Source organism: Accipiter gentilis, chromosome 34, assembly GCF_929443795.1.
Source record: "Accipiter gentilis chromosome 34, bAccGen1.1, whole genome shotgun sequence".
NCBI classification, from domain to species: domain Eukaryota; kingdom Metazoa; phylum Chordata; class Aves; order Accipitriformes; family Accipitridae; genus Astur; species Astur gentilis.
Window position 1 is genome coordinate 6,191,439 of NC_064913.1, and position 13,979 is coordinate 6,205,417.

Sequence of the window (13,979 nt, forward strand, 5' to 3'; positions counted from 1 at the left end):
GAACTCTACATACATTGTTGTGACAACCAGTAACCCTTGTGGCTGTCACTCTGACCTTTTTTTTTGTTACGGTTGCCCATAGTGTCTGAAACATACATCTTTGCCTCACTGAGCCTTCTCTTCACATTTACTTTGATTTCATCTCTCCCACCCATCTCGTCCCCCTACCACTGTTTAATTTCGTGGCCCTGCGGAAGGATATAAGCATTTCCACAGTAAGGAAGCCCTTAATAGGAATTTGTTTTAGGCAGAAGTATCTTACCTTGCTTTGAACATAGCACTGATGCCATCAGGTGCGGGGCCAAACCTATGCCTACCTTAGCAAGGATGAAGACAGACCATTTTTCTTTTCTTTTGTTCCCAGGAGTGGAAGAAAACAGTTTGGACAGTTTTGTGTTTGACACATTGATTCCTAAGCCAATTACCCAGCGGTACTTTAATTTACTGATGGAGCATCGCAGGATTATTCTGTCGGGACCCAGTGGCACAGGAAAGACCTATTTAGCTAACAGGCTGGCTGAATATATTATAACTAAATCTGGCAGAAAAAAAACTGAGGATGCAATTGCAACTTTTAACGTAGATCACAAATCAAGCAAGGTATGTTACAGTTAAAAAGATAACCTATCGCCCAATTTGTAGCGATGATGCAGAGCAGATCCTATTGATTGGCATGCTGGTTTGTTGCTCAGTTAGCGTTTTTTCCTACAAGAACTTGGTCTCCAATCCCAATGAGAAGCAAGGACCAAATCTTTCTGTTCTAAACAAACCATTGAAGCACTGTGAAGGAAGTCTGATTTTTCCCTCACTTGAGGAAATCCACCTTAAGGATAGATGCAGAGTGAAATTCCTGTATAAATGAAATTCTTAGAGTGTCTGTAATTCCTTTGTCAAAAAGGTTGGATATATAGTAATATCAGTCTAACTTCCTTTTATATAGTGATAAGAGCAGCTGACTGTTAGCAAAGACTTCAGAACGGGGATTTTGAATTGCCGTCTTGGGTTCATCTTCTTAATCAGCACTGGATAAATACAACTGCTGCCATGGTTTCTGGCGTGCATCGGTCAGGAAGCTGACCGTACAAAAATTGCCTCGTGCATCATGTCACATTCACAGTGATTTACATAGCTTAGATTATCAAGCTTCTAGCATGACTACTGTGCTAGCCACAGATAATACTATTCACTTGCTGTCCTAAATTGGGTATACTCCTAACTTGGTACCCAGGGAAAAGAAAATGAAAGGTTTTGCCCAGAGCTTTCTGATTTGCACAGAACATAATGAATGTTAACATAATATAAGAAGGAAGAACCTACAGATCCCAAAAGGGTGAGAGGACCATTCCAGTAAAAACACCACTTTTCACTGTCTTTATACAGAGGATTTGTGATGCCATTTACTTTGGCAGGGGATATGTTTACATCTTATTATTATACCATATATATTTATAATGAAAATTGTCCCACAAGAGAGTAAGCTTTTGGATTTCTGGTAAATTGCTTATTGTATATGGTTTTGTTTGGAGGGTTTTGTTGTCTGGGGTTTTGGGTTTTTTTTCTTTTGTTTCTATGAAGATTTATATATAACTTTTGGGTTTATAGTAAAAAAAAAGAAACAACATTGTCAAATACCAAGTGTGTTTGAATAATATAGATGGTGCTATTCCATGGAAGAAACCCATGATGTTCCCCTAGAGACACCTGATCATAAAAAGCCAAACAAAAATCTTTCTTGAAATAAAAAAAGATTCCCATTAAAGAAGAAAAGATTCTGCTATCCCTGATCCAGAAAGTAAAATGGCAATAGGAACTTTGTCCATAATACTGACCATTCCCAACACTGACAAAACTAGATACCTTTAGAGATACAGCTGTAAAACTTGACTAGCCCAGACCCTCAAGGGCAATGAAGTGTTGAGGAAAATACAAAATGTTTTGATTATAGAAAGTTCTCTTTTACTCCAGCACTAAAAGCAGCCAGACAGATAGCTGACAGAAAAAAGAATTTACACAACAAATTTTATTATAAGGTGTGATATAGTATCCCCAAAAGGACAAACAGATTTTCAGGGAAAGTGGTGAAAGGAGATAGCTGAAGGAGCAGTTCAATATGCCTAAATCGTGTGATTTGATGGGGGTGTTTTGGTATATAAATGTGCAATTCATAAGAACAGAGGTCCAACAGTTGATGTGAGTATCTCAGCCCATTGGAAATGGCATATTTTATTGCAACCTATTTTCCTCCGGAGATAAGATAGTTTATCAGCAGGTTTCTAAGGAATGTATCCACCAAATAGGAACGTGTATGCTTCAGTCGCTTGCCTTATGTTTAGTGCCTTTGTTTTTCCTAGCATGTGGCTTCAGTGTTGCCCTATCTAAGAAGCAGGTCTTCCTGCATGCGCTGATCCAGCTGAATGATCCACAGTGGGGAAACTCTGCAGCAGCCTCTTTATCTTTCTGAAAATCTTTTCTACTGAAATTACATCTAAGGTCTAATTGGGTTAATCTTTTCTGGGTTTTTTTGTTAATTCTGCTGAAGGATCTGCGACAATACCTAGCAAACCTAGCTGAGCAATGCAGTGCTGACAACAACGGTGCTGACCTCCCTGTGGTCATAATTCTTGATAATCTCCACCACATCGGTTCACTAAGTGACATCTTCAATGGCTTCCTCAACTGTAAATATAATAAATGGTAGGTAGTAGCTCTTCTCTCCCCTTTTACAGACCTTTTGCAATTAAAGCAGTAAAAGCTGTTTGTTATTTTGCAAAATAAAATGTCCCAGTGGAAACTTAAGACTCCCACAGGCTGTCAGCAAAGCCCTTATGTGCTTGAATAATTTTAACCCTCTTCAGCCAAGTACTTGGGTGTCTGCTTCACTTTATTTATATGACCCCCATGCATCTCAGTGAGATGGAAAACGTACCACAGAATTTAAGAATGTACTTAAATGAAACGTACCACAGAATTTAAGAACGTACTTAAATGCTTGACTGAATTAGGGTCTTATCCCTTTCACCCTGTCAGATCACACAAGCTCATTAGTACCAGGAGGACAGCTTACGGGCGAGTACGAAGAAATGCCTTTTATAATAGTGGAATTTGGGATACGTGTGAACCCACGAACCATGCCATGCAGAAGCAGCCGTATATCCGGCGGACTTGCACTTCCTACAGTTTTCCTGTAGCAGTGCAGAAGTATGAAGTTTGCTGACTGTCCTTTATTGCCAAGAAAGAATAAAAATAATGCTTTCTGGAACTTTCACTGACCTATAACATTGGCTATTTCTGCTGTAAAAGCGCCATCATAGGGGCTTCCCTTCATAAAATCACCGTATGCTGTGTCTTACTCCTGAGATTCACTGACTTCTGAGATTAAAACTCTAAGCCTACTCCAAAATTGTGAGGTACACAAAGACAGGGTTGCCTCATTTATTTCTTTATTACAGATGAGTATCAGTAAACTACAAAAGTGCAGAGAGGGAAATCATACAAGAATAAACATTTAAAAAAGGGATGTCTCAGGAATATTTTAAATCTAAGACTACGGTACATGCAGAGACTCTTTTAAAATTGGACTAGTGCAGATAAGAAGAAAAAAAATATTCTTTGAATATCTGAATGGATTTTCCCTCAAAAAAACCCTATTGCTTTTCTCTTTTCAGTCCCTATATTATTGGAACCATGAACCAGGGAGTTTCTTCTTCACCAAATCTGGAGCTCCATCACAATTTCAGGTACGTTCACTCTGTATTTACCGTGGCCGTGTTTGCACAGTTCCCTGCCCCTCAGCCCAGTTCTTCCACAAACGTTGATCTTGTGTCTCATCACAGCAAAGTACGTGAGCTTCTGTGTGTCTCTGTTGATGGGTCTCTGAATGGTGTTGAGGAATGGTGAAAGAAATGAGACCCTTTCTGACACCTCTAGCAAGTGGCTGGACGATTTCATTCATGCATTCCATTCGTCTTCAGCAGTGTCTTGAATTCCTGCTGAAGCCTGTAATGATTGTGTTGTAGCGGTGGGCAATAATGTGGTTCATTGGAGCAGTTTTGTACTTGCTAACTAATGAGACTCAGAAGCTTATGACATGACCTTCATCTCTATGTTTAAGAGGAAATGATGTATTTGGTGTTCCTTGCTGCTTGACATTTATCCTTTCTACCCAGGTGGGTGCTGTGTGCTAATCACACAGAACCTGTTAAAGGTTTCTTGGGCAGATATCTGAGAAGGAAACTGATTGAGACTGAAATAGAAAGGAACATGCGCAATAATGAGCTCATCAAAATCATTGACTGGATCCCCAAAACATGGCATCATCTTAACAGCTTCCTAGAAACGCACAGCTCTTCAGATGTAACCATTGGTGAGTCCATCGGTGGAATGGCTTGAAATAAGGATGCAGGCTGAGCACTTTAGGGATCTGTGAAGGGTAGAGTATGTTTTTAAAAGCTGTCACCTCTCAATGGGAAGTACAGCATCAGTTTGGGGAATTTGTCTGGTTGCCAGCAAAATTGAAATGAAAATGGGAAGTTTAATGAGAGAGTATGTATTTCCTGGTATTTTTGCCTTGGTTGCTAAAGACTTTCAAGAAAATGTTCATAATTTTAAAAGGTTAAATTTACAAAAAATTACGTCAATAGCAACTTTCCTAGGCTTCATTTTTTTCTCTGCTTTTACACTGCAGTATAATTACAGCAATAAAAACACTTGGACGGTCAGTTCAGCAAACTAGCAGGTCGGAGATATACATGTACCTGAGGTCTTTTAGTGGAATAGCTATGTTAGCAAAGAAGCCATCCTTTTACATAGCTTTGTCCGTAAAACTTGTAAGTGTTCATCGGGCCCTAGAAGTGGATAAAGTGACACTAGTTCATTTTTAATAACAGGAGACTGATAGCTCCCTTATTGTAGTTCTGTATGAGCATTCTCTTCACTTAAGTGTGCCCCAGTACTGCTTTTTTAATTCTGTGAAGATTATTTTTAGTGTGTTCCCTAGTTCTACTTTTTCTAATACACAACTTGACTTCTCAGGTCCCCGCCTCTTCCTCCCTTGCCCTATGGATGTTGATGGTTCCAGAGTGTGGTTCACAGACCTCTGGAACTATTCCCTGGTGCCGTATCTTCTGGAAGCTGTGAGAGAAGGACTTCAGGTATGTCATTTGTTTCCCAGCAATTTTTTTTTTAAGTAGTTTCATAGGCTTTCTCCAAGCTACTTCTTACCAATGCATCCAAGTATGAATGCTGTCGTGTTTGCAGGAAGAAAATCTGTGGAGGGATTATAGAAATCAGCCTTGAACTCCTTTTGACCTGCTCTTACTCTGATGTATAATTTGGCTTTGTCCACTCCAGCACTGGCATATCTTGTATTTTACGAAGAAGGTTTCTCCTCTGTGACCGGAGGAAGTTTCTTCTTTTTCCACTGTCTAACGAGTTCACAGCAATGCTAAATACAGCTCAGATTGTCTCCCCGAGTCAAGGCGGTCTCAGCCTACCCCTGCATGGAAGAGTTAATAGCCTTTACACTGATGCAAGAAAATAGCTTTGGTCTGTGTAATCCTCTCCCACCTGTGTACACATGTAGGCACACAGGCTTGTGGAGGAAAGCTTGTGAACAAGGATATTTTCACCATTAAAAAAAAAAAAAAAGTTTACTGGCCTCATCTAACCCGATTGAGATAATTTACTCTTTGGCCCTGCTGAACATGAAGGTCTGTCCCTTTTTGCCTTTATATCTTGCAACCCTGCTTGTATTTCCTGCAGTTTTGTTTCTCCTTTTTTCTTTCTCTGTATGGGCTAAGATTTCCTCCTGACTGTAATTCTCATTTTGGTTAACAGTGCCATCAGATCAGAGTGCTTCACGGTTCCCTCTATACGATCCTCTCCAGAGCTGGTGTTAGCAGCAGTTCCACTGATTGTTAATGACCTATTAAAATTTCTTCTACTTTAATAGAAATGGGGCTACAAATAGATTTGCAGTAGATAGCACTATAAGCTGTCCCATATAGGTTAAGATTTCAGACCATGCCACATCTTTGGAGCAAACCTAAAACTTGAAATTAATCCTTTCTTCTTTTTTGGTTTGGGTTGTTGGGGTTTTTTTTTTCAATCTTTATTTGGCTTTCTCCCTTTTCCTTTTTCTTGTATGCACTGCAATTCTATGTCATCTGAAAAGACGCTTTGTGGAAAGGCAGTTTTTTGCCACACATGACACTGAAAGAAATTACTGCACAGTGCAGAGGGGGTTGTTATGGACTAGTCAAAGCACTGTGTAAGCAGCTGCAGTTTCTTTATCACCTTGTATTGACTTAGTGACATACTGATGCGATGGAGGTTTAGAATCTTGCCTGTTGAATATCTCACGCTTTCCTAAAACTGCTTATCTCTCTGGGAATTACAGAATGTTTATGCCTCGTGCAAAAAGCTGCCAAACATCTGATAGAACAGCCATGGTGAGATTAACAGCGCTTGTTTAGACCAGCTATAAAAATGCAGTGATGTTCTTCACGCTCATATTTTCCCAAGTATACAGGGTACCTACTTAAATGAAAACTTTAATTCTGGAGCAGAAGATGGCAGCATATAGAAGAAAATATGTTGTTTCATGAACCGTTCCAATTTTTAGCTGCTTTGGATGGCTTCCATAGAATAACATTATTAATAATAAACAGAAATCTTTTATATGGTATACTTAGATGTTCCTGGAACCAGGCACTGGTAGAAAATGCCTTTCTAGCCTGGTACTTTGCAAACTCACTCATCAGACACAGAATTTACAAGCCTTGCTCCAGGTTCCAGAAAAGATTTAATTGCTGTTAATCTCAGATGAGGGGAGGTGCTGCCTACAGCCTGGAGTTAGCCTGCTACCTCCCTGAGAAACATTTCCTCTTGGCTTATTTAGGCAGATCCCTGTTATAGCAGCCTAGCCTCAGTGTAGGGCAGAAGGAGTCTGAGTATCTCTGCATAACATAGGGAACTTGGCTGTCTAACGTGGAGCTCTGGATTCTGCAAGTGCCTGGGAGCAGGTGTTGCAGCGATAAGCACAACTCATCTCTCTGGCTTTAGCACTAAAATCCTTCACTGTTTTACTCCCTTTAGGAGAGCAGCCCATCCAAATGCTCCATCAGTGCATGCCCTGCCAAAATTATGCTGCTCCTTGGATTGCGTGAGGCTGTTTTTGCTGGGAGAAATCACAGAAAGCCCTGGTGAATGGCTCCCCATCCCAATGTGTCATTGTCACAGCTAAAGGAAATCTGCAAAGCAGCAACCAAGGGGCTCTTGGTGAACATGTTGCTTGTGAACAGCAATGTGGAGAAGGGTGCCTTTTAGCGAGAAAGCTACCAGATCTCCTAAACTTACAATTTTCTCTTTCTTCCATCCTCTGTCCTCCTTCCAGATTCGACAACATTTTTGTGCTTCATAGTAGGGAAAACGTATTCTTTGTGAATTTCTTCCCTTAACCTTGTACAAGATCTCAGACTTAAGATCTTGTCTGCTTCTGCATCCCATTTTGCTAGGGGAACAGAACAATCTGTACTGGCACTTCCTAATTCACTTCAAACAAAATCCAATTAACTTGAATGTTTTAGATATGTCTGAGTTAATTTCACCGACACGCCTTAAGCAAATTACCTAAAGGTCTCATTTCATATTGTATCAGGAACTTGTGGCTCTCACTGTTGCCTACAAGTATCACTAGTTACGGAGTGCTTTTCAGCTTGCAGCCACCTTGCCTGTTGAAGGAGCATTAATGGAGATGAGGTCTTTTCAATGTCTTCTCATATCCGAGTGCTGAACACATCTGAAAGCAAACCACTTATTAAAATGGTTTAGACATTTTTGATGACTTTTGTCTGCTGTTACAACTGGGACTGAAAACTCTGTAGGATACTTACCTATGTTATATCTGTAATACAGATGTACGGTAAGAGAGCACCCTGGGAGGATCCCTCCAAGTGGGTGGCTGATACCTATCCATGGAGCTCTGCGTCTCTACAGCATGAGTGGCCATCGCTACTTCAGTTAAGACCAGAAGATGTTGGTTATGAAGGTTACGCATCAGCAAAGGAAGGAACAACCTCAAAGCACGTTCCACAGACTGATACAGAGGGGGATCCCTTGGTAAGATTTAAACTTTGGGGAAAAGGCTTTTCGGTATGTACTTTACTGTCACATGTTAAATTGTTCACTGTACCGTCAAAAAACTACTGTGTACCTGTTCCAAAATGGGCTTTTAAAATGAATCCTACTATAATTTATTTAAAAGGTTGAAAAGGAAAATCTAGCAGGTGGGCAGGTATCACCATCACATGAATACGTCCCTAAATTGTTTGCAATTCCCATCCACCCAGAAATGTATCTGGTCTTCATCATCATAATGTCTGGGTACCACTCTTCAGCAACTTATTAATCAGCTTATTCTAAAAACACCTTTCCAGGTTGGGCAGTCCATCACCTACACTCTGCAAATGAAGGACTGAGAAACTCGCATTATCCAACTTGTCTATCATAGAGAATTTAGTGGAAATGCAAATTAGACAGCCATCCTCTCTTGCCTCAGAACATTTCAAGATAACTGATGACTGTATAACAGTCTTAATGTAAAGGGAATGCAAGTGTGGTGGCATTAAAAGATAAGAGGTTGATTTCCCTCAATGCCATGTATTGTTTTATTTAAATATGATCCCAGACGTTTAGGTTTACCCTTGCCACCTCTGATAATGGACTATTAAATTGCCTATATTGAACTGTTATTATTGTATAGTGCTTTCTCTATAGACTGCCTTTATCACAATTCAAAATGCCGTTTTAGAGAACTGTACTTCTGGAATAAAGGCAGCCCTTGGAAAAGGGAATTTCTCAAAGGAAAATGCATTTAACTCTTATCAGTGCTAGGAGAACAGGCCCTCAGCCTCACTGAAGTGTTTGGTATCCAAAACCAGACCTTGCATCCTGAAGAAGCGTAGAAAATCACTTCATTTGATCCCCTGTCTCCCAGTGAAGAAGCTTTGGGGTGATTGTTTGACCCTGCGATTTGGGCTGCCAGTGAGTGTATTGGCCAGATTTCCAGCACGTATGCATCGTCTCCGCTACGGTGAAAATACGAGGGCAGCTCGAGTTCAGTGTCCCATCACCCTTGCTCCCCGCACGCTGTGGTCAGTGTCTCTATCTGACTAAATATCGGAAGCTTGAAATTTGTCCCTTGCTCCTGCCTCCGGTGGAGCTCATGGGGAGACAGACCCTGGGCTTGTGGAAAAAGGACAGGTCATGTGCAGGCTGTATTGCTCACCCACCGCATGTATTCTTAAACACGGATACCTATTCAACCATCAGCAAAAGCTACCTGATAGCGTTAAAGAGTATTAAATGCTGTTCAGTGCCTAGAGAAAACTTTACAAGCTGTACAGGTTGAAATCACAAGGATTCCTGAGCAAACTGGAAAGAGGGGCTTAACACACAAACGCACAAGAATACCTCTTTCTCTTTGGTTTGTCACCGCCTGCTTTGTTGTAATGACAGCGTATTTGTTCCTTGAAAAGCACTACAGCAATGTCAACATTGCTTGCAGCCCTGAGCGTGCTGGCAGAAGCGGATGTTTTATAAATAAAATCCTGATCATTACACAGAGTCAGGCGTCAAGCGTCCAAGTCATTTTCTGGGGCTTAATGCTGCTTTTTGATGATTTTTCAGATGGGTTTCAGGTTCTAATAATCCCCAAATTATGTGTGGGCTCTCCTCTCCTGGGTAGGAGGATCTGTTGCTGCTCCCCTGCCGAGGTCAGCCCCTCGACAGCAGATGGGACTCTTTATGAAGCGGCTGGCCTCGGTCCACCCCTCTCTGGCTCCCTCCCCGTCTCTCTCTTGCAGAGGGGCTATGTTAGCGCGATGATGTTTTCAGTTGCTTTTCCAATGTAGTGTGTCGATACCATCCAAAAATTATCTGGAAGCTTGACTGTCTCCAAATATGGGCGCAGATGTCCAGCTGTGATGTGGCTTCCTTCCCCTGCCGGTGCTGCAGCTGCAGCCGGTCTCACCCCTGAATTAAAGAGAGTTATCAGGCAGCTCCATTGTATCCCTCTGGCTCTTTGGACCTTTAAACTTCTATTTAAAGACCAGAAGGCAATGAAAAGGGTGCCAGGAGGAGCCGCTGACACCCTGCCCTTTCTGAAATCCTTTTGTCTGGTCGCCTCAGCTAGATACCAGCACACCTCACGCAGCAAGGGAGCTTAATTAAATTTTAACACGGTCACTGCAGCATTAAATGAGACGCGATTATGTAAACATTGCTTTCTTCTTTCAGATGAATATGCTAATGAGGCTTCAAGAGGCAGCCAACTATTCGAGCGCACAAAGCTGTGACAGTGACAGCACCAGCCACCATGACGACATTTTGGATTCGTCCCTTGAATCAACTCTCTGAAAGGGACAAACCTTGGTGGAGGATTATGGTAAAATCTGTTTCCACTAGACCACTGCCAGTATTAAAGCAGCACGCCGAGGTCCCTGAGTGAGAATGGTGTGTTGTAGGTAGGCAGGAGACCTAAATCTGCAAAGTCAGGAAGAAAAATTGAAGTGGAAAGCTTGAATTAGTTTAATTTCAAGGCATTTCAATACCTATGGAGCCAAGCGAGACTCCATTCGTCAACTGGAAAGGGCCCTAGACCAAGGGCATCTAAGCAGATTGCACACGTGTTAGCCAAACTGGAATTTATTTCTTTTCCCTTTTCCTCTTTCTCTGTCTCTCTCTCTCTGCCTCTGTTTCTCTGTACAAGTTTACAGTGCAACGTCTTCTGTTTTTTCCTTTAGTTTACCCTGAGGCACTGCATGAACAGTGCGGTCTTCTAATTCTCTTCTAACCTCTGTTGTGCCGCATGGTGCTGGTCACAGGACTGCAGTGGTGTTTGTGTTGTACGCTACTGCCCATTCCAAAACGAGTCAAAGATGATGATAGTAACTCAGAAAGCACAAACAGTATTGTGCAATCACCAGAAAACATGACTGTGATATGCTGGATAAGTGCCAATTTAATTCTAACTGCCATGGTCAAGGTGATGCGCTCCATCAAGTTTTTAGTACACGAGTCACAGATTTTATAAAGTTGTTTTTACCACAAAGGTCTTTTTTAACCACCTGCCCACTCCTTAACAACAGTTTTATACCAATTATTAACCAACACTGATTAAAGGCTTTTTAGGGCTTCATTTGTTTGAGCCTTTTCAGTGAAAGAAGGAACATTTCTTATGGTGCTGTCTCACTGCCTTAAAACAGATTTCTAGAACAGTTTTACAGTTGGTTTAATTCCTAAACCATTGGTAATTTACACTGTTTTTTTCTTCATTTACTAATGAGAAAACATCAGTTAACACAGTAGCCTCATATCTGTATATCATGATTTTTTAAAGTAATGGATAGGAGAAAGAACAGTTGCTATATAATATTTTTATCTTGTGAATAGATTGCTCTGCCTACCCTCAGAAATACACAAGGAACCCAAACCCACTTCCGCTGCCACCTAAATGCTGAGAAAATCGGCTCAAATCCATTTGGTCCCATGGAATGGAGTTTTTGGAGGATAGATGTTTTGAATTCTTATCCAGCAGAGCTGGATGCACTTGATGCAGCATGAGCACAAATATATGGGGTTTTTTTTCCTTTTTCTAGTTTTAGCATGTTGTTTTGATTGCTATTGTTGTACATGAAGAATTCAGCATAAAAGAACACTGAAGCAGTGATGTCCACTGTGGAAGAGGAAGAGTTTATACTGTAAAAGTGGGTTGGTTTTGCACAGTCTACTGGGTGGGTATTGTAAATATTGGAAAAAAAAAAAAAAAGAAAAAAAGAAAAAAAAAGCCTTGCACAAATCAAATCAAAAACAAACAAACAAACAAAATTGTATTTTATTCTGTTGGTGTTAAGAGATGTTTCACTTGCTGAGATTTCCTGTATGTTGCAAACAAATACAGAATGCAAACCTTAAAAGCTGTTATTACCTGGTGTGTTTGTCCTGTACTTACAGTTGTTATGACTATGCAGGAGCTATCAACGCTACAGTCAGCATGTTTCAATATCTATACAAAGCCAATACATTTTGGGGGGAAAAAAATCTGAAAATGTTTTAAGTGCATATGGCATGGCAGGCTACAACCAGATTGCATTCAAACTGCTCAGAATAATCGGAAACGCTCTTTTACCACACGAGGTGTCCGGTTAAAATAGGTGCATAGAAACAAGAAGGTATCTAAGGGCTTTGGCATTGTGTAGACATGTACTGTACACCTCCATGGATGTTACCTTCAGGATGTGTATTTGGTGCTATTAACTCTTTGTGGCCACCCCGTGGTCACTCGCTGTAAAACAAAGATAAATCAATGCAGTTTCCAAATGGCACTGAGCTGCATCGCTGAATCTAGAGGTTCCTACACGGTGCTATCGCCCTAATAAAACTCTGATTTTATGCATGTAGGATTCAGTCAGACCAACATCACGCCCCCCCAGTCTGGATCCATTTCTGATGCAAAATGTCAGCGCATACACCTTGACTGACTCAAAGAACTAAAGGAAAGCTGCTCTTTCCTGTACCTGTGCTCTGAGCAAACCTGCGAATCTTCTCCTGCCATATATACCACACAAACACACAATATTACATATTACATATACAAAACTTCCTGCGATACATCTCAGTGAGTCCACCTAGTTTACAACTCAGAAATTGTTTGTGAAACATTTGTCTGTACACATTTTATATTTTGTACATTTTTGATGTAACATATCATGTAAATAGACAGAAACAGTGAAATAAATCATCTGAAAAGTTTTGTAGTCTTTGTAAAGCCCTAATAATAAGTATTTGGTGTCATCGGACTTAACTGGATGATGTATTTTCTATTGGTTTATTGTTCCTCTAGCTTGTAAACCAGCTTGCGTATATTTTTTTGCAGGTGTGCGCACTGTATCTGTCTAAATTATTACTTTGCCATTAAAGTGGAATTATTTATTGAAAACACAGTCTGGTGTTTTTGCAGTCAGGACCACAACGCTTAGATATTATTTCAAATACAAAACCACATAAACAAAATGACAAACTGGAGGATGTGATTTTCTGTATTCAGCAGAACTAATCTCTGTAGAAACAAAATTAAGTACTGTTTCCAGTTCCAGTGATTCAGTATGATTTTTGAATTGCTGTTTCCATGGTGGGAACAGCTTGTGCAGTTCAGAAGCCACTTTACAGTCTCCCCGTTCTCGAGATTATCTTCAAATACAAGTCTATTGATTTCAGTGGTGGTAAATCTGTACAAAACTGGTGCAGTGTTGTGCCTTATTTTCAAACTTGAAGGACTTAAAGCCACTTCCTCAGCAGGTATATACATCAATATGATTTAATAGAATTCAGAGCAAGGAAGGAGAATTACGTTAGTCAGCTAATCACAGACTTTGAGGCCAGAAGAGATCATTATGCTCCTGCAAGTTGTAGCACCTCAGCTTTAAGTCTCAGCAGCAGATCTGTAATTTCTCCTGAAATTGGCATATCCCTGGAAAAGCCTTTAGACAGTACAGAGTAGGAGATCCAGCACCTCGCTATCAATGTGGCTAATTATTCGCTGGGTGGCTTTGTTTTTTAAGGGCTTTATTTGCAGTTAGATCTTGCGTATCTTTCTTTTCAAGAGAAAAACACCCCAAACTGTCTTTTGTTATGCCTTTTCCTCCTGTACTAAAAAGCCAACCGCAATCAAAAACATCTTTTACATTTAAGTAATAGTCTTTCTTGCTTTTCTTTTTGATAATACAAGCAGCTTGCTCATTCTTAGCTTTTTGTGATAAAGCATGCCCTTCAGACCTCAACACATTTTTTTAAGGACTTTCTAACTACTTTTTGATTTGTCAGAGTCCTTCCTGAAGTGTGCGTATGAGAACTGCACACGATATTCCTGTGATGATTTTACTTTTGCTATAAACAGAACTAATACCACCTTCCTACTCCCA

General features: G+C 40.5%; 1 protein-coding gene across 1 annotated transcript in view; it reads left to right on the top strand.

Annotated features, from left to right (window-relative positions):
- Window positions 1–12,997, top strand: part of NAV3 (neuron navigator 3) — a 417,043-nt gene extending 404,046 nt beyond the window's left edge. Inside the window, exons 33-39 of the mRNA XM_049792275.1 lie at window positions 365–600; window positions 2,540–2,694; window positions 3,666–3,737; window positions 4,167–4,363; window positions 5,032–5,150; window positions 7,915–8,118; window positions 10,297–12,997. Coding sequence (XP_049648232.1) covers window positions 365–600; window positions 2,540–2,694; window positions 3,666–3,737; window positions 4,167–4,363; window positions 5,032–5,150; window positions 7,915–8,118; window positions 10,297–10,416 — 1,103 coding nt within the window. The 3' untranslated portion in view covers window positions 10,417–12,997. The remainder of the gene's footprint in view (window positions 1–364; window positions 601–2,539; window positions 2,695–3,665; window positions 3,738–4,166; window positions 4,364–5,031; window positions 5,151–7,914; window positions 8,119–10,296) is intronic.
- Window positions 12,998–13,979: the final 982 nt, after the last annotated feature.